Genomic DNA, 20,407 nt, shown 5'->3' with positions numbered 1-20,407 from the left:
TATATTATTTATATATTTAACTATTACTATTGAAAAACGTAATAAAACATGCTCTGACAGCCTCCCGTATTTCATATTTACTGTGGCGCTGCAGTCACACATCGGAATTTGACAATGATATATGGAAAAATTGCGTTTGAAGAATTAATAAAGAAGATGAATATTATCCGTGTGAAGCGAAGACCACAAAAATAAAGAAAAATTATTTAATTATTACAAAGTTCACCTGATTAGAAAACAATTAATAAAAAATTGTGATTTAAGTATTTTTAATAACGTCAAAGACCATTGGAAAAATGGAGGCTCACTATTCCCATCGAGGGTTACTTTGAGCGTGCCTACAAGTCGAGAGGCTTAAATATTGACTTTCAAAACGTGATCGCAGCATATCGTTTTGATATCTTAAAATATATAATTATTTGTACCTATAGAAAAATTTAATGGCAGACACTTATACCGGTTCCTACTATATTTTATATAATTTCAAAGTTACTTTTACAATTTTATACAAATTTACATTATTTCAGCAAAGCCGCAATTTAGATGCAGGCAAACCACGTAGTTCTTACTCAGTCGTGCTAATGAACAAGCATGATTGACTTTTTTTGTCTTCATTAAGCATGTGAAGAAAATGCACCATTTCTTAACAACAGTACTGTAAATTTCAACTTCCGAAAATGTTATTTATATGTCGGTAATGGGAATCTAAGATTGTCGAGGATTTATGTTGCACAAAGAAGCTGATAATAAAAATATTTATCACGCATGTAGCATCAGTGATAAGGCCAATATTGTTATCAGAGGTTAGGTATATCACGATATACTCGTGATGATGCTTGGTAATATGCATAAGTTGAAAAATACTTTTTCACATATCTGGAATAGGATAGGAATGGGTAAGTTACAGATGTCACATGAATTCATGAACATCTAGGCGAACTAACGCGCAGAAGCTTATTTGGCTTCCATGCTTTCACTGGCTGTGATTATAATCCTTCATTTTATAGAAAGAAGAAACTTTCCTCTTAATTGAATAAAAACACTAGTTATCAAGAAGCTTCTGCAGCTCTTGGTATTCATAATTTAACAGAGGATGGAATGAATGGAATCTTCAATATTATCCAGAAATTTACAAATGTTGCCAGATTTCAGCTGTTCGTTGATACTTATAAGGCTGCTGATATCAACGAACAATTTAGTATTAAAGTCCGAAATTTTGAAGGAAGCAGTTTACCACCGTGCAGAAGCGAGTTGTGGCAACAACAACAACATCTAATATTTGGAATAATGTTGATAAACGATGCCCGTCAACATTACAACCGGAAGAGTATGGGTGGGTCAATCATCATGACACATATTTCTTCAAATGGTTCAATGGAGATAAACTGCCATCTTTTGTATCCGATTCGGTCCAATATCAATCAAATCAATGAAACACAATAAAATATTTTGTTCTTAAACTTGGAAGATGTAGAGCGCTGCATTGAATCAACGGAAGTCGACCGCGACGAAGAGCAATAAATAATTTTGATTCTTTTTGCCAACGTTTATTTATTTTATATTTCAATTTCGAGTTGTTCGTTTTGTTAGAATAAAATAAATATCAAAATCATTATAATTGTAAGTGGAAACATTTTATTGCTTTCTGTATAAAAAATATAATATAAATAATACAATATAAATTGTAAAATTTTAAAAAATCACGCTTCTTCATTAGCACGACTGAGTAAGAACTACGTGGTTTGCCTGCATCTAAATTGCAGCTTTGCTGAAATAATGTAAATTTGTATAAAATTGTAAAAGTAACTTTGAAATTATATAAAATATAGTAGGAACCGGTATAAGTGTCTGCCAATAAATGTATCTATACAAATAGTTATATATTTTAAGATATCAAAACGACATGCTGCGATCACGTTTTGAAAGTCAATATTTCAATATCTTTCGACTTCTAGGCACGCTCAAAGGAACCCTCGATGGGAATAGTGAACTTCCATTTTACTAACGGAAGGTGAAATAGTATACCTGGCATTAATATGAAGTTTACTACAATACAGTAAGTTTGTGAAAGACTGGCTCTCGGTCTATAAAGTTTACGTTAGACGCGCCTCGTTCGTTATGATATCGAAGCCTCAACATTTTCTATAACTATAGCAAAGAAGACTTAATAAGGATTCTATTAACAAAAAATTGTGATGTAAGTTTTTTCCATAACGTCAAAAAAATTTAAGGCCATAACACTTTTTTGTTAATAAGTTCCTTATTGAGTGTCCTTTGCTATAGTTAAAGAAAATTTTGAGGCTTCGATATCAAAACGAACAATACGCGTTATCGTTCTAACGTAAACTTTATGAATTTTTTTGATGTTATTAAAAAAACTTACTTCACAATTTTTTTGTTAATATTATCCTTATTAATTCTTCACAGTCTGGGTTAATAGAACACTTTAGCGGTATATTTATAATGCGAAAACCTAACTTAGTTATAGATCTTCCAATATCAATTGCAGATTATAAAAACCCTTGCCGACAATTTTGTTTGATCTACCATAGGCGTAGATATCTCATTTTATAAATTTATTATTTTCATAAATACTTTTGAAAGAACTCGTTAAAAGGCAAACGAATCAATATAAATTGAACGACATTATACGCCGTTATTTAGACAGATTTACTTAATTGTAGTCCTACAACCATTATTATACTACTGAATATTAAATTGTAAAACGTTAATAGACGAGTAAAATGTATCTGCCTGTAAGGGAGTTTGGTTTAAATAGTTACCAGACGTGAACTGAGCTTTTTTTGAACCCCATTCGTTTTTTCTTTCTGGAAAACGAAATTTTGGATGCAAAAACTATAAAGAAAAATAGATTCTTTGGAAATAAGGCCACTACTAATCGCAAACTGTTAGGCAGGAATATTTGGAAGAAATTGTGTCCATACAGCTTCGGCCAATAGAAATGCGTTCATTTTTACGATTCGATGTTTTCATTGGTAAACAGTGGAGATGATGAGTCCACGTGGACTGACGGTTTGTTATGTGTTTACCGAATATTATAAGAGGAGTAAATATTGATTGTTCCTCGCATAACTGTCTTCAGCAATTGATATTGGAAGAACTATAAATACAATTGTTATACAGTCGCCTAAATTAAGGTTTTTAAACAAAAACACGTATAAGAGGTCAGAAAAGAATATACAGCTGTGACAAAACTGAATAAATAAAAACCATCACAAAATTTGTGTGACAAAAACTAGGTTAACCAGTGTTATTTATTTTAATAGAATTCCAATATGAACATCATTTTATAAATTTGTTATCTGTTATAATTCAACTTTGTTAATTGTTTTTCTTCTTAAAACAGTTTCTCCGAATCAATTTGTGTTTATTGTGTATCGTTAAAAATTGTTTTTGTTATTTCATGTACATATATTGTTATGGAAGGTTCAAATCTTCATTATCCTTCGGGAGATCATTTCTTTCAACAATATTCTTTCTTTTTGTTGATGATTTTAGAATTCTTCTGTTGTGGAGCGAATCAATGAAAGTAAGAAATATTGCTCTGCAGTATTCATGGACATTAGCCATGCTTTTGATAAAGTCTGGTACAAAAGCCTCCTAAGTTAACCCTCTAACAGTAAGATTTGATCCGACCCCAGTGAGTCTGTTTTGTTTATAACTCCCCACCCTCTTTTCTGAAAGTTCTCTAGTTCCCAGCTACCCTACTAGCCAGTTGTCCCTAGAACGCCAAGGAGGCCACGTCAGTGTGGTGAGTGACCTTCAGCTACCATCTCTATACTAATCCTATATTAGCCGCGCTCGGGTTGGATCCGACCCTACCTTACTATTAAAGTCAAGGGAGAACTCAACCCCTATTGATGTTTATATTACATCTAAGTTTTCTTCTCTTTTCTGATATCTTACTAAAATGGCGCATCAACTCCTTAGAATTCCTGACGAGATATACGAGTTTATCCGACAGGAGGCTGAGTCGGAGATTGGCGACAATATCGATTCAGAAAACTTTTCAGAAACCGAGGATGATGTATTATCTAATATTGATGACAAGGATGATGTATTTCATTGTGCGGCAGGAATAGCCGAATTTGTTAGTTCTCAGTCAGATGTAGATGATTTTGAGCTAGGTAAAGATTTAGAGACAATATGGATCAACAAACCCTTCCATTCAAAATTTTCTAGGACACCAGCGTCAAATATTATTACTCCCTGGTCCACGTAGGGAAACAAGGGGGTCACTAGTGAATTGGAAATATTTTTATTATTTATAGATTCGAAAATTATAGAAAAAATTGTTTTGCACACAAATCTTGAAATCGAGAAATTTAAACAAAAGTACAATACAGTCCAGGGGTTTATTTCACCAACAGAGAGCGTTGAAATAAAAGGTTTGATGGGCCTTCTCTTCACGAGTGGTGTCCTAAAAAATTCTATGCTCAGTTTAGATGTCATATTCTCCGCAACCTATAAACCTCCGGTATTCCGTTACATTTTGTTCTTTATATTTCGAAACAGCTGACACTATAATTGTTTTATACAATTGATAAGAGATGTTTCTCATTTAATTCCTATCTTTAGAATTTCTAAAGTACTCAAATTTCTAGTTGATGACTGAATCTATTGATATATACTATGTTTTAAATAACTTTGTAGAGAATATTTCTATTAAGTTCCTATTTTCTTCCAAAGTACTTTATATTCTTAGTTATTGACTATAAAAATAAAAAAAAAATTGTTATAACAAATATCATTAATCATTAATTTTTTATTTTACCCCGAAAAATTGATATTTGGCGGGTGGGGTCTGATCCAACCCCACCTGAAAGTTGTTTCCGGGAAAGAATAGACCACTTTTGTCCCGCATACCAGGGACGAAAAGCGAACTTATGCATAGATTTCAGTACAAAACTCTAAGAGCGCTTGTAGACGTCTGCTTTTTTCACCGGACAACGGACCGCGTTTTTTGCCGGATTCGCGATGGTGTATAATTTATAATGGATGTGTGTACATGCACCGGACATCGGTCCGGCGGTGTTTCTTCTTGTGCAAATAGTAGACCAATACGAGTTTTTTTTCTTATTATTCATTTCACACGTGCGTATCTTCTGACTACCAGTTGAAAACTATTAACTAGCACTTGTAAGACGGCAGTCCCAGGTAACATCCATGCGGTAAAAAAATAAATGTATACAAAAAACGGACCAATGCCAATGAAGCAGGTCTGTCGTATATCAAAGAATAAATAAATTAATACACGGAAAAACATACAGAAAAACTAAAGAGTGCCTCCAAATGCGTTCGCGAAAAGAATAGTGAATAAACTACGCGTACTGCGAAGGTTGAAACGAAAAGTCTCGTTAGATTTAGTGCTAAGAATACATAAAAATGCCTTAAGTCAAAAATAGTCAATACTTAAGTATCTGACCAACTTTAAAATCACTGACTGTCTCCTCTACACGTCCTGTCTTTTAAATTGTATCTATACATACATGTATATAGTACACAGTTATTTTTAAAATTAATTTATATATTCCATTTTACTGAACTCATATAAAAAATATTTTAATAAACAATCTCACCGATTATTAAACTGTGTATGTGTGGAGTGCGGTAGTAGAGTAGAAATATGGCTGTATAATAGTACATCTGACGTCAATGACAAGTAAAAATAGCAAAGATAGACGAGTCAGATATATTTCAAACTGAATCTTGGTTATTGGTATATGATATGAGCTTTAAAGTTCGTTTATAAAACATACTTTGTTTATTTATTTACAATAAACGTTTACAGTTTATTAATGCAATAACGAAGTGATCGATCTGCAGATCTTGTGTTAATGACGTAGTATTGAACAAAAATATTGGTTCTTTTAAATATACTGAATAAGCAATTATTTATTTAAATTATAACAACAAAAAATTTCATCGAAAATTCTTTTATTGCTGTTAAAAATATTTACGCCAAAACTTTTGCAGTAGATTGAACTTTTAGAGCACATTATCCAGATAGAAGATAACAACCCTAAACTATACATTTTGAAGGCATTAACTGCTTCTTTGAACAATGGAAATGTGTCGAAATATAAGGTTGATAACTAAGTACTTTCGGTTTTTACCGATAGAGAGCGTTGCTTTATTTTTTGAATAACTTATATTAGTGCTGTACTTCGCTGTTTGTCACGTGATTCTGATCACATTGCCGTAACTTTAGAAGCAACTAGTTCGTGATTTATATTAAAGTTACTAGGTGTGAGTTAATTTTAAATTGTATAAAAAATTTCGTTCTGGAGATTTTTCCCTCAAAGATTAGCAACGTTCTGGTCGGCCTACTGAAGTTGGTGATGACCAAATCAAAGTCATAATTAAAGAGGATTGTCATATACCATCTTAAAATGTCTTGGACTAGTTATATAGTTGATATTTCAGTACTTTACGAATTGAAAGAAATTATTTTACCACAAAGAATCAACATTTGCGAAATGCACCTTAATCGAAATGAATCCGATCCTTTCTTGAAAAGAATCATTACTGGTGATGAAAAATGGGTCTTATAGAGTAACATTGTTCGAAAACGATTATGGACCAAACACGATAAACCAGCACAAACTACATCGAAAGTTGAAAAACAATAAAAAAAGCTCATGATGTCATTTTGGTGTGATTACAAAGGTTTTGTGTTTTTTGAGCTGCTTCCAAGGAACCAAACGATCAATTCTGATGTTTACTGTAAACATTTAACTGGATGAAGCAATTAAAGAAAAAAGTCCAGAATTGTCAAATCGGAAAGGTTTAGTGTTCCACTATGATAATGCTAGATCTCACACATCTTTGGCAACTCGTGGGAAACTATTGAAGCTTGGCAGAATTCTTTGAATGGTCAAACTTTCCCAAATGACGATGACCTTCAATCGCACCTGGTTCAGTTTTTTGCTGATAAGGACCAGAAATTATTTTATCTTATGCTACAAAACCAATTACTTAGTTACCAAACCCATTAATTTGTATATCTATTTCTTATAGATGATCAACAAAATTTTAATCAAATTTTATCAGTTGGCATACTAGCAAGTCAAGAAAATGTACCTACTACGTCCAAGATACTATAAAAGCAATAATCAAACGTGGCTACAGAAGGTGGAGAATATATATAACCGTATCAAAATCAGCCCAAATAACCTAGGTACATGTTTAGAAAACATAACTGCTCACCAATTTGCTAATCAATATATAAATATCTCTACAAAGTACTTAGGAATGCCTCAGGACTCGAAGCTCGCGTGAAAAAAACTTATAATTAAAAAACGCACGATTTACAAGTAAGGGAATTATACGGGCTAATTGGCAGGAAATCCAAGCTACCATTGAAAACAATCTTTTACTATACAAAATCATCATCAAAACCACTTGGAAGTATGGTATTGAGCTATGGAGGTGCGTCCACAAATCAAATGTACCTATAATCAAGTCTATTATACTCAATTCAACGTATATTAAGCAGCGGGGGCTATTTTGGAGGGCACGTTCCGGGCCCGATTTACAATTTGTTGCTAATTTTTTAGTTGATAATTGATTTTGTTTCTCCAGCCGCTCCTGAGTAATGCCAAATGGCTAAATATCTCGAAAGAGAGACAAGCTAGCAACACGAACTAACATATTTTGTGTCTATAGAAAATTCCAAATCTCACCTCTACATGTCGAACTCACTATCACGACCACTTGCAGAATTAAATCACGGCAAATAAGTGATATCTCGAAAGCGCCATGAGCTGGCAATACAAAACAGGCGGCATATTTTGTGGTTTGACAAGACGCGTGCTTTTTAAAATTTCTTGATAAAGCTATTTTATAGCGACTGTATAAAAACAAAATATGCCGAGGGGTAACTAACTCTAGTCTCGACATAAAGCAAATGGCTGCCGTAGCTTAATATCGTGGTAGCAAGGGTAGTTTTGACTTGCAGCGAAAAGTTTCGGAATATTCCATATTAGACAATCTTGAAGCAACAAATTAGCTAGCAAAATATGCCGTCAAGTCTGCGTAGTAAACTATTTCCGCTGTACAGTGACAGCTGTAGTTTAATACAGAAGAAGTAAGCGGTGGGTTTGGCGCTTAGCGAATGTTTTTGGAGGTTTTTTTAATTGAACCATCGTAAAGCAACAAAATATGTTGACTTGTCACCTTAAAGCGACAAAATAGCAACAAAATATTTCGCTTAGTTTGTCTCTCTACCGAAATTTCGCAGATGACTACTGTCGCTTAATACAGCAAATAACCCAAAAAAAGAGTTATCAAGTAAACCAATCGGGGAGTATTTCCAGTGAAAAATCATACCCATCTGAAAGCAACAAATTATTCCACCAGGCTCGTATCGCTAGCTCTCTCCGTTACCGAGATTTTGCACTTGGCACCCTAAGTTAATATTACAGTAGGGGACCATTTCTCGGGAGCCTCATTTTTACCGCCTAGTAACCTTCTAGGTATTTTTCTTTCCCATATATTTAACTTCTCTTCGTATGCTTTGTTAAGAATCCACGTTTCGCCTCTATAGCTCACTGTTAGACTTATTATTGTTTTGTATAGATGTAGCTTTGTCTTTCTGGAGATTTTTTGAGATCTTATTATCTCATTCAACGCCTCCAACGTCACCTTCGTCCTTGATAACAACCCCAAGATATACATAACTTTGAACTTGTTCTAAGCTCATTGGCTTTTCTTCGTTCAGTTGTATTGTCAAACTTCTCACTGCTTATTTACTTTGTGGTGTTGTCATTATCATGAACTTCGATTTATCTTTGTTGTCTCGTAGATTCATTGTCTCTGCCATTTCTATGAAGGCTCTGCAGGTTTCCTTAAAATCGTTTTTGGATGTTGGAAGGATTATTACATCGTCTGCATATGCAAGTAGTTGCGTTGTTCTTTCACGTACTATCCATTGTAATACTATATTAAACAACGTAGTAGATAAAAGATCTCCTTGTTTTAATCCTGTGTTGGTCTGGAAACATTTTGATATCCTTTGATTTAGTTTTCCCTTTTTATATGCTCAAGTGTAATTTTCTTAAGACCTATAAGCTTTTTTGTAATACTCAGATCGTTCATAATGCTGAACAAATGGTTTCTGTTCACAGTATCATAAGCTTGTTGGAAATCTATGAAGACTGAGTAAATTGACAGATCGTATTCATACCCCATTCTTTGCGTTTGCCTCAGAGTGAAAATATGGTCTGTAACTGATCTTCTAGATCTAAACCCGCATTGGTAGTTTGAGCACTTTGTATACATTAGGTTGATATAATATTTTGTAATTCATTGTATTTCTATTATACTGTACTATTTATATAAAATTATTTAATTTCCTCTGTTAAATTAATTGCGAACTCAAAATTCAATATTCCATATTTGCTTATAGTACAAATACTCACGGCGAAAATATTTTGTATGATCTTTGTTCAATGAATGACAATATGATGAAACAAAATTATGAGTTAAATTAACCATATTGTTTGTAAATATGTTGGCAAATTTCAGAAATACAATCATTGACTTTTATTTATTATTCATTTGTTAATGATAGCTTATCAACTGTTAAATTCATTCAGTGTGAGTAATAAGATAACAGTCATCAATTTCTAGTATTTTATTTTCAAAATAACAGAACATTATTGGAATGTGTTAGTTGAAAATTTACAGATTTTTTCAATATATGTATAAATGGGCTTGAAGTTTTATAACATATTACTTCTACTTTTTAGTTCAGACCAACCAAACCTCACCATCAAACATAATATACAAATGGCTGCTGATAATATGACTCATAGAAATATCTTGAAGACATATGAAGCCTTTCCAATAAATTAGAGGATGTGATAAATTGTCATTAAAAGCACAGTTTGTTTTAGACTTTCTCAGTCAATGGCCACAGATGTGCGGCAGCTTAACTTCAAAAACTTTTTTTGTCAAAAGCCATCTTACATATAAAATTAATAAAATATATAAAAAGAAATGACCAATTGTAGATTTGATTTATGTGCTATTGGAAGAAATTTATGGTACATAGGAAGAAATTCCATAAATTGAAGTTTGTTAAATAATTAATTAATATGAAAAATGTCATAAATAATTAATCTTGTTGATAAATTATTGTTTGGTCTTCTTGTCATAATCGCTTGAAAATAATGTAGATTGTAAAAAATAAATTAAAAAAGTTATTCAAGAATGAACTAAGTTAACGATAATAAGAAAAATGTGAATAAAGATGAAAAACGATATTAAAAAAATCTTATCAGAATAAAAACTCAAATAAATATTTCTCAGCTGTTCAGCTATAATTTTATTGTAAATTGGATCATTTTCCCCCTTACTTAATGAGATTTGTAGCTCGTTTAAAGTATTTTGTTTTAAATAACTCCAAAGAAACAAATAATTCATCTTATTTTTCAATATTACAATACCTGAGATTATGCAAATGAATAAACAACAAAAACAAGCCTCACTCACACTCTCTCACTATTCTCTCATAAAATGACTTCCATGAAGCAGTTAAGTTTATTATGATTTATCTTAATTATATTGAAATTTACAATGTAGAAGTAAGTTGGTTAAGGTGTTTATGCAGAAACTTCTATGTTCTGTAAAATTTATTCATATATACAGAAGAATATTTGTTTTTGTTGTATTTTCATGAATAATATTATTTGACACCACTGTCATAAAGCAAATTTATTCAAGTTAATAATAAAAGGTCCAAGAATTAACAAATATAAGGGAACTTCCAGTTTTATTGTCTTTCAATAGTTTCTTCTATATAAATATAAAGTTATTCCAAAAAGAAATGAAAAATTTGAAAAAACACTAATGAAGATTCCATAAATGTGACAGCACAAATCAGCAACTATACATACATCTTTGTCAATCATAAAGTAGTGGTACAACATTCTTCCCAAAATAAAAATCTAAATGAATACTGATTTTATATAAAAAGACTCGCTCATTATAACTATTTTTTAAGTACCTTGAAATTATTTTTGCCAAATATTATTATAATTGAAAGTTTTTCTTTTTCATTTCATTATTTTTAATAACCAATAAATGGTTAGTGTTTTGTAACAATTTACTTTATAGTTGCAAATATTTAATTCAAAAATACGGGAATTTCTATTTATTTTTGGTGCACATAAATCAGAATGAACAAACAAAAAATTACTTTTTATAGTAACCTTGTGAATGCCAATTTTTAAATAATCAGTTATGAAATGGTTATGTTTGCACCGACCCTGATTATCATTATCTGGAAAGTGTTATGTTATGTTCCCGTTTTTCATTTTTAGCAAATGGGTTATTAATTTTAGATATAACAGTGTGTGAGAAATGGAAAAAATATACATCAATTTACAATGATTCGACACTGACATGAAAGCTTTGGCTGCTAGTTTCTGAGTTATATTGGTAATAATTACTATGCTTTATAATTTTGACACAGGGTTTGATCAAAATACACTTTAACAAAATATTTTCACATAGCTGTTAATAACAGGATAATATATTTATAAGCTTATTACAATATATGCTTTGTAGATCAAGTTAAAGCATAATAATGAATAAATATTGGATCATATAACCTTTAAGACTTATTTGGAAAATTGCACTTAAAACAATTTACAAAAAGGAAAGATGTTTAGAATTAAAAAATTTAGAAAAATTTAAAGAGAACTTCTTTTAGATTGAATGCTTTCAAAGTATTATATATTATAATCTTAATTATAAATCCCTTTTATTCCAAGTGAACTAATAGATTTTTATATCAATAAGTAGAAATACAATAAAAATATAGATAGGTGTGTAAACACAGTGGGGAATAAATCTGTTGTCATTAAACAAATGTTCACTTTTAACAGCTCCAATTTTAATTGTTGGTATTAATAAACAATTGCATTTTATAGATAAAAGTATTGATATTATATAGACCTTATTTTGTGGTTTATTTTCAATGTATCAATTAAATATGACTCAATATATAATTATAGAAAAAAATGCAAATGTTAATGAGGTTTTTGCAGTTAAATAGCTACTTATTAATCAATGTTATGTTTTATCTATTCAATTATTTATATGAAGCTAAAAGCAGACCAATATTAAGTAACCGTTTTATAAGTCAAATAAATAAATCAAACGAGCCCTATAAAATTGATTGATACCAAGAAAAGTCTGATCAATATAATGGTATACTTTAGTCTGTTACAATTCTACTACTGTATTTCAACTAACTATAAATAAACTATGGAGTCTGTACTTTTGTTTACTTATTTTTTTCTTCATTTGGATAGTATTATACTCCGAATGTGAAGATTTTCGTCAGCTGTAGTAGCCATATTGACGAAATTTACGTCATTTAAATCCAGGGCACTTTCTGCTACAGGTGGAATTTTCAAAATCAATTTATTACCTGATGCAAGGCAGTTAATCCATCTACATTAGCAGTGTTAATGTCGGCTCCTTTATGTAACAATTCCAGCACTTCTTTTTTATCACCAGCAGCACAAGCGGCCAGAAACACACATCCCGACGAAAATTTGATTTTACGAGTTTTTTGTTTCGGTGTCACTGGTTCCCGATTAGTATCCGATTCTTCCCAACGTTTCAACTGATCAGCCCTTTTGAAAAGAGCTGAAGTAGATCGAGTCTCTAACGACATGATTATTTAATAGTTTTAGATTACACACGATCAGACACCATTACGGATAATATAAAGTTTATAAATTCTTGACGCACATAACAGAGGGTGCGGTTGGCAAACTGCAAAATAAACTTCAAACTCCACTGCCATCTTAAAAGGCATAAAGGAACTAATTTCAGCTATTTTTTAGTATGTTACATTTGTGAGTATATCAGAAAACATGAACTATTGACGTTTCGGAAAAAATAAAATAAGTTAATCTCTCAATTTTTACTTCACATTTTTTATATTCTCGTTCAGAATTAAATTAAATTGAACATCAAAGTATGGTAAAATGAGAAATTTTCTTTAACAACATTCCACCAATCCATACCTTCCTAATTCACAGAATGTAAATTAAACTTTGAGCTCTGTGGTTTAATCATTATGTCATGTCATTGTCAAGTAGTTGGGAAAGGTAGACTTCCCTTTCCTTTCTTCTTGAACATTTAAAGCAGAAGGTTGTTGTTGGATGGTTATCCAAAAATATTGTTATAGTATTCGTTTTTCGAGTATCTCAGTGAAATATTTTGATTAGATATAATTTTAGGAGACATTTATTCCTAAAATTATCACCTGTTTGATTTTGTAGTATCTAGTGTCTTTATATAATACAGGTGAGTGAATTATACCCCGGCCATTTTGTTCTCATGTGGCGTCTAGCTTGGCGTTACAATTCTTCACAGCACAAGTCAAAAGAACTACGCAGATAAAAAGTATATTATTTGACTAGGTATGGTCAGAGGAAGGGGTTATTCTTCAAGGGGTTACCGGGGTTCCAGAGGAAACCCTTCTTGGAACGGAAGCTCTAGCCGTGGAGAATATTCAAGCAAGTACAACTCATTTGATTCTAGAAGTCCCTATGATTCAAAACCGAAATATTCCAGTTCCGAACGATTTTCAAGGAACGATGATTATCGTCCTTATCGATCGGTAAGTCCATTATATGTATAAATTTTTGTTGTCGTTACCTTATTTCTTATTAGTATATTTTGCAGAAAAATGAAAAAACTTCTTAATGTGTTTTTGTTATTTCTACTAATTATTTCTTGTTAATTTGATTGTGAATAAATTATAATTGATACAATACATTCAATTCTCACTACTTTAATATTTTCAATTTTTTTGAGGGTCATGACCTATTGAAATTTAAAAACACTTCGTAGGTTATGATATCCCAAGAAATTACCCTATAAAGGCTAGTACAGTAGTAGTGAGATTCATGTTTGGATAAAAAACACTCAATGTTGTTATGTATTTACAACAATTTATTCAATTTTGAACGGAAAATTAAATTATGAAGAACATTATTTTTCTTTATTTTTTTCATTATTTTTCTTTAAGATAACACTAGGTATAACATATTGAAATATATAAATATAATTTATGTGGATTTTGTTTTAAGATATGATATAGTAGAGCAAAAGACAAGCACAGAGATAGTAATATAAACAGAGTGATTAGAAATATGGTAATGTTGTATTAGGTAATGTGAAAATTTTATTGTATTTTTGAAAAACTGAAAATAATTTGTCAATGTATGGAAATAATCATTATTTCAGGAATACAGTAGCATGGACCGTGATAGAAGATCCCCAGATCGCAAGAGAATTAGAATAGATGTAAGTATTAGAATTGGAAAGTTTTTAATTTTCACAGGTTATTGAAGGCAGAAGGATATTTTACTTATTAACCAGTTTCTTGGTTGAATATAAAGTGATATTAAGACTTGAGATGAATAACTATAAAGATCAATATTGGCCTTAGAATGACAAACACCAGAAATTGTAGATTATTCAGAAAAAAAAGATATTGAACCTTGGCACTAGAAAGTGTTTAAATGGGCCAGAAATTTACTGAAATCTGACATAATTTCAAAAAATGCCACTTATTACTAGAGAATAATGATTTCAAATTGCCGCCTGTTTGATATTGAAATATAAAAAATAATGAAAGCTCTCGAAAATATTTAAATCATAGCCCAGATCAATAGAGAGATTACAGATTCTTCAAAACATTTTATTAACAACGAATAGGTACTTAAAATTTGAAGTACTTGACGGGGGCTTTGAAAGTTTGGCAATTGGTGGTGAGAGCCCTTTAACAAACTGATTGTGCTCTTAATCTATGTTGTCCAGGCTCCTAGCTCCAGACATGATAGTTACTATGGTTCAAGCAGCAGACGTGACCCTCCGTCATACTCTGATAGAAGGGCTCTATCAGTTGAACGACATTCTTCATCTTTGTTTCCGAGAAGAGATGAGGTGCATAGATCATCACCCCCGAAGAGGGGGTCTTACCGCGGAAGATTGAGTTCTAGAGGTTCGAGAGGTTTAAGAGGTAGAGATCGTGCAATGAAGAGACGTCTTCTTGAAAGTTCATATACTATACGCAGGAGAATACCACGCATTTCAGACTACTCTAGGAAGCTTAAGATAGCTAGAATTCGGAGGTAAATAAAAGATTTTATTCATTGATTCTAGGAACAAAAATATGACAGTTTGTGATAGTTGTGACTACATCTTTTATAAAACAATGGAGCACTGGATTGTAGATTTTATTATACTAAATAAAACACCTTTCGATTTGCTTTTTCATTTAGAAAAGCAGGTTAAGATACAAAAATATTTCCAGTGTGGGAGTAGTGTCCAATGTATTACGATTATTTGGAGAAGAAAATTTTTTTCATATTTTGAGGTGACCCATTAAGTTAGTTGATACAATAAGTATTTTATTTTTGGTAAACTGATCTTGATTATATTGATTTCCAATAATGATAATGAAACGAGTGGAAACATTTTATTAAATTGCTAAAGAGATGATACAATTGAAAGTTTTGTGTCTTCTAATAAAAAATAAAGAAATCAAAATAAATAATAACTGATCAGGAATAATTTCAAGTATTTTCATCACGTCGACCCCATATGGATAACATAAAGCACTGTTTTAAACTTTTAAAGCTTAACCATGTTTAGCAGTTGGTATGTAGCACCCTGTTTGACAGTTTAGAAATGGTTCATATTTATTTTGACTAAAATGCAGAATTGTGAAATTTTAACTCAAAATATTTAAACCAGCCTTCTTTTTGTTTATTCAAGGATTATTGAACCTATTGGATTCAATAATATCTTATGACATTTTATCAGTCATGTATTAAAATCTGCCTCAATTTTCCTCGATGTTACTTGGAGATCCTGTCAGCTTTTTAACTTTCCAATATGTTTTGACTTTGACTTTCTAATTTTCTCATTAAGGCTTTGGCTTGAAAAATGTTTAACATCAAACCTCAATTAAAATGTAAAAATATGTAAACCATTTTTCATCATGAGATGAGATGATAAATGACTGTGAAAGTATACTTTTCAAATATTTTTTCTTTTTCTATTTTTGTGGTTTAAATTGCAGTTTCTGTAAGATATAAGCAGTTGAGGAGGAGTAGTTTCAGACACTAGACACTAATAAGTCACCTCAAAATATTATAATTTTTACCAAAGAGGTAAATAAAAACAACATTTATTAATACAACTACTGTATGTCGTTTCATAAAGACTAAAACCAGCAAATTTTCTAAATACATGAGTATTTTATGTATAATCATACAGTCTACCTTAATTTTTTCATGAACTAATAAATAGACTTGGACATTTTTTTCAATAAGATAGTTATCAAGAATGAACTACAGCCAAATAAAAACAGAGATGAAGATATGGATACAATAAGACATTTTGGATAGCAGTTTCCAGATTAATGAAGATTATTTTGAAAGAAAATTGTCTACTTGTATGAAATGAGAAAAAACGAATAAAATTCTTCACAGAAGACTATGGAAGATTTATCTGGTTCTAATTTTTTAGGTGTTTTCATTTGTATAAATTGATGTAACCTGCTGGAAATTGAGTATTATTGCAAAACAATAAAAGAAGACAGAAAAATACATTGTTGTTACACAGCCAATACATTCACTTTTCAGTAGGGTATTACCTAATTAACAAGTAATATCTGTAAATAAAATTTTTTACACTTCACAGTTGATGGAAACTGTAATGACAAAAATGTTTATCTTCATGAAATATTCGTAATATTTTATACATTGGAAATTTATCAAAAATTTGAAAAAATAATAGTATTTCATGTATCATTAAGTTTTTTAATTAGTAGTTTTTTAGAGCTATCAAACCCTATGCAATTTTTTCCATTTCAAAGTTTACTAATTTTTAATAGTTCAATAAATGCCAGGAGAGGTGCCATTCGGGGAACTAAGATTAAAGAAGAATCTGGAAATGAAAATAATGAAGAAACAGAAAAAGCTGAAGATAGCGAAAATAAGGTCAAAGATGAAAAAGAAGCCGAGGGAGACGAGAAGAAGAAGCGTAGCTCTAAAGCTTTCATAAAATTGCAGTGTCCTCACTGCCACATGAAAGCTTTGACTTTCCGAAGATACGAGGCTCATTTACTGACCAGAACTCACATTATTGCCATGAAAAAGATTGCATATAAACAAAAGGCCATTTTGGGTAAGTACTAAATCAAGTCTGCTTGTAAGTTGTGTCTCATATTCTTTCTACTTTAGCACAAATGCGGTTAGCTCAAAGGAACACCCAAAACGAATTGGAAAAGAACAACACTGAAGAACTCGCAGTAAAGACTAGTTATTGTCCTCTTTGCAAGCTCAATTACAAACAGAAAAAGTCTGTTCACCAAGAAACTGACGCTCATAAGAATATGAAAAAGTTTTTGATGCCATTCTGTAAAGTTTGCAACATTGCTTTTAAAAGTCCCATGGTTTATGAGGCTCATTGTTGCTCTGTCGATCACATTAAAGTAAGTAACCTAACATGAATAATTTGAAACTAAAATAGAAGCAATTTTTCTAACATGATGCTTAACCATCTTTCGGGTCTGAAAACAAATGAATGATATTCTTTTTCAATACTGATTTATTCACTTCTATTTAATGTTGAAGTTTGTTTTAATATTAGAAATTAATACTTGACTTACTTTGGATTTAGCGTAAACAACGAATGGAAGATAGTGATGTCACTGGGGAAGAGGACAATCTTGAAAATTTCACCACAATTGATTCTGTTGGAGATCTTGAAGGAGAAGGTAAATTAAATATAATTTTATTTTATGAATACATATTATATAAATTTCAAACATATTCTAAACGAGGTTAGGTAGGTTATTCTTATTTCTCTTATAACTTGATTTTGTCTACGTTTGTTAAATCTTTATCCATATAGTTGGGACCCCAGTATGCCGAAAACAATTACACTATCTGTTTAAGGAAGAAAAATAGTGAAAACTGTCTCAGAGAATATGGGAAATTGGTAGGTAGTGGTTTCAGGTTATTAGTTATCACTTTGACAGATCCATGAATTACAAGCGTCAGTTCTAGTATGGGCAAACCTAGTGGAGATGTAGTCAAAGAGCTCTTCAATTGATGCTTGATGCTACATTCGTTGCATTATATGAGTATGGAAAATACAATGACAGTGTTCCACTGATTGTTTGCAAGTAATATTGTTTAAAATGGAACTGGAGTTCCATCAGAGGCTTACATATTTTAAAGTCAGTATCCAGTGAAAAGCATGTGGGGTCCCGTGTTGGCTATAAGAGTTAATGAGGAGATGGAAAAAATATTGACCTGGTCAATTGCTGTATTGTTAAGATTCCATGGATCAAAATGGAAGATCAATTGTAATAGTCTAGTGTTGGCAGTTGTGCTGAAGATATGAGAATGCAATAGGTTTGAGATAGAATTGGATGAGTTCAACAAGTTGTTAGTCCTGTCAGTGGTTATTCCTTTACAAATCATTCAAGAAGACAATGTATAAAAACAATAGATTTTGAAATCAGGAGTTATTCTTCTTTTCCTTGTAACTTGGCCTATATATTAGATTGTTTTACTAAAAGTTGAATAATTTTTTGTCAGATTTCAATTGTTTGTTTTGATGGAATTGCTCTGGGGTTTACAAATAACAATTACAGTGGAAGGTAAAATCATTTCAAAAATGTTACATGGTGGTTAAATTGGGTGTTGCAGATTCATCACTTCCTAACTTTACTTTAACATTTATAGTAAATTGTAGTGCCTTATAAAGAAGTACGAGTTTTTTCTTTTAGTTTCATTGAACCTCGTTAGTTTTTTTGTCCACTTACTGTACTATATTCGTTAAAAAAACATGATGCTTGACCATCTTTCGGGTCTGAGTTTTATACTGAAAGACATCTTTTTTATCACTGACCAAATTTTTCTACAAAATTTGATATTTTTCAAATTATTTTATGTTTTAAATGTATTAAATACGCTTGTAGCTTCTGGTAATGAAGAAAAGAAAGATGACGATGCTCAACCAGCCAATGTTGGTATTGAAAAGATCCACAAAATTGAAGCATATTATTGCGAACTGTGTAAAATGTATCTTCAAAGAGGTGAAGAATCTGATACGCCTAAAATTTTATCTCGACATTGCAAACAACGTGTACATATGAGTCGGTATATGCGCGAGGAGAAACGTATCAAAGAAGAACCTAAAGAAGAAACTGCACTTGAGGATTCAAAGAAAGAAGATGACGAATCCAAGGATGATAAACTTTGGGCAGATGTTGATAAAGATTTAGGTGATATTTTGGCAGAGGCAGAGACTGGAAATAAAAGTTCAGATGAAGACGAAGATTCTCATGTTAATGGTGAACGATATGATAGGTAAATTTACATCTTTTTCACATTTTTTTTTTGCCTTGTTCATTGGGCAAGGGGTATTAGATATCCTATTCTAAATACCTCTAATCACACAAGGCCATATTATCACCTTGTTTAATCCCAGTAGGCATTTTATTGTTTAACTGATTCATGGCGAGGTAACAAACGTTTAATTTATGGTGTCTTTTCTCTTGTAATTTTAAATTAACTAAAAAACTGCTATATGAATGTAAACCAGGAAGAATGTGCCAGTTTTATGAAATTTTTCTATTCGTTTTTTAGGTTCAAACTAAGCGAGAAAACTGAGGAAGAAAAAATAATGGGTGTTGATGAGGAAGGAATATTGGATAAGTTGGTTATAAATGATACAACTAATAAAAAATAAATTATTTAATTACAGTATTTAGTCTTAGTGCAAATTATAGTTACAATGTGAATCTTAAATAAGTGTAACTTCGAGAATAATGTTCAATCTGTTTATTCAGGTATTTTTTTCACTGCTCCATAATTTTTCTTTGTTAAATTATTATAAGTATTTCATTTTGATAATTAGTGTGTTGTGACATTTGTAATACAGTAAATAATAAATAGACGTTGTAAAAGTATTTTTTAGTTCTACTTGTTTTCTGTAGTTCATGTTTTCTATTCTTACAAAAGAAAATGTCAAACCTATTTAAAATTGTTTTCTTCTTGAATCAAAACCAAAGGCTGCCTTTATGTAGTGACCCAAGAATTATACTGTTTACGGTTTATCTGCCTCAAATGTTTCATATTCATCGCAAATTCAAGTCATGCCAAAATTATATCGACATAGTCATAATAGTCTAGTCATCAAGTGCTTTTTAGGTCCAAAGCTTTTTTGCTGGTTCATAAAAATATGGTTAGTTGTCATTCGATTCGTAATCGCACGTAGAAAGTTTTTGAAAAAAGATACACTCCCAAAAATTATAAACATTAACTAAAATATC

The 20,407-nt window shown here is 31.2% G+C and overlaps 2 protein-coding genes across 5 annotated transcripts in view; one reads left to right on the top strand and one right to left on the bottom strand.

Moving 5' to 3' along the window:
• The window catches only part of LOC130443854 (protein phosphatase 1 regulatory subunit 12A), a 73,324-nt gene extending 60,484 nt beyond the window's left edge, over positions 1-12,840 (bottom strand). For all 3 annotated transcript variants that reach the window (XM_056778722.1, XM_056778723.1, XM_056778724.1), the window contains exon 1: positions 12,464-12,840. In XM_056778722.1, the coding sequence (XP_056634700.1) occupies positions 12,464-12,712 (249 nt within the window). In that variant the 5' untranslated portion in view covers positions 12,713-12,840. The remainder of the gene's footprint in view (positions 1-12,463) is intronic.
• A 282-nt stretch (positions 12,841-13,122) lies between these two features.
• On the top strand, positions 13,123-20,112 carry LOC130443781 (zinc finger protein on ecdysone puffs-like). 2 transcript variants are annotated; one of them, XM_056778603.1, is made up of 9 exons: positions 13,123-13,350; positions 13,467-13,666; positions 14,296-14,355; positions 14,872-15,185; positions 16,955-17,247; positions 17,304-17,554; positions 17,743-17,839; positions 19,052-19,442; positions 19,722-20,112. In XM_056778603.1, exons 2-9 carry the CDS (start codon positions 13,469-13,471, stop codon positions 19,822-19,824), a joined length of 1,707 nt encoding a protein of 568 aa, XP_056634581.1. In that variant the 5' UTR covers positions 13,123-13,350; positions 13,467-13,468; the 3' UTR covers positions 19,825-20,112. The 2 variants fall into 2 exon arrangements, with proteins under 2 accessions (XP_056634581.1, XP_056634582.1); XM_056778604.1 differs by having other exon boundaries at positions 13,159-13,350; positions 16,970-17,247; positions 19,722-20,106.
• Positions 20,113-20,407: the final 295 nt, after the last annotated feature.

Source organism: Diorhabda sublineata, chromosome 5 (assembly GCF_026230105.1).
Source record: "Diorhabda sublineata isolate icDioSubl1.1 chromosome 5, icDioSubl1.1, whole genome shotgun sequence".
NCBI classification, from domain to species: Eukaryota; Metazoa; Arthropoda; class Insecta; order Coleoptera; family Chrysomelidae; genus Diorhabda; species Diorhabda sublineata.
The sequence above is the reverse complement of the archived record's forward strand: the minus strand, read 5'-3'. Positions and strand labels throughout refer to the sequence as shown.

Coding starts and splice junctions, on each gene's coding strand:
- LOC130443781 (XM_056778603.1), top strand. CDS start 13,469: ATGGTCAGAGGAAGGGGTTATTCTTCAAGGGGTTACCGGGGTTCCAGA. Junction 13,667..14,295: donor ATTATCGTCCTTATCGATCG/GTAAGTCCATTA, acceptor TCATTATTTCAG/GAATACAGTAGCATGGACCG. Junction 19,443..19,721: donor AATGGTGAACGATATGATAG/GTAAATTTACAT, acceptor TTCGTTTTTTAG/GTTCAAACTAAGCGAGAAAA.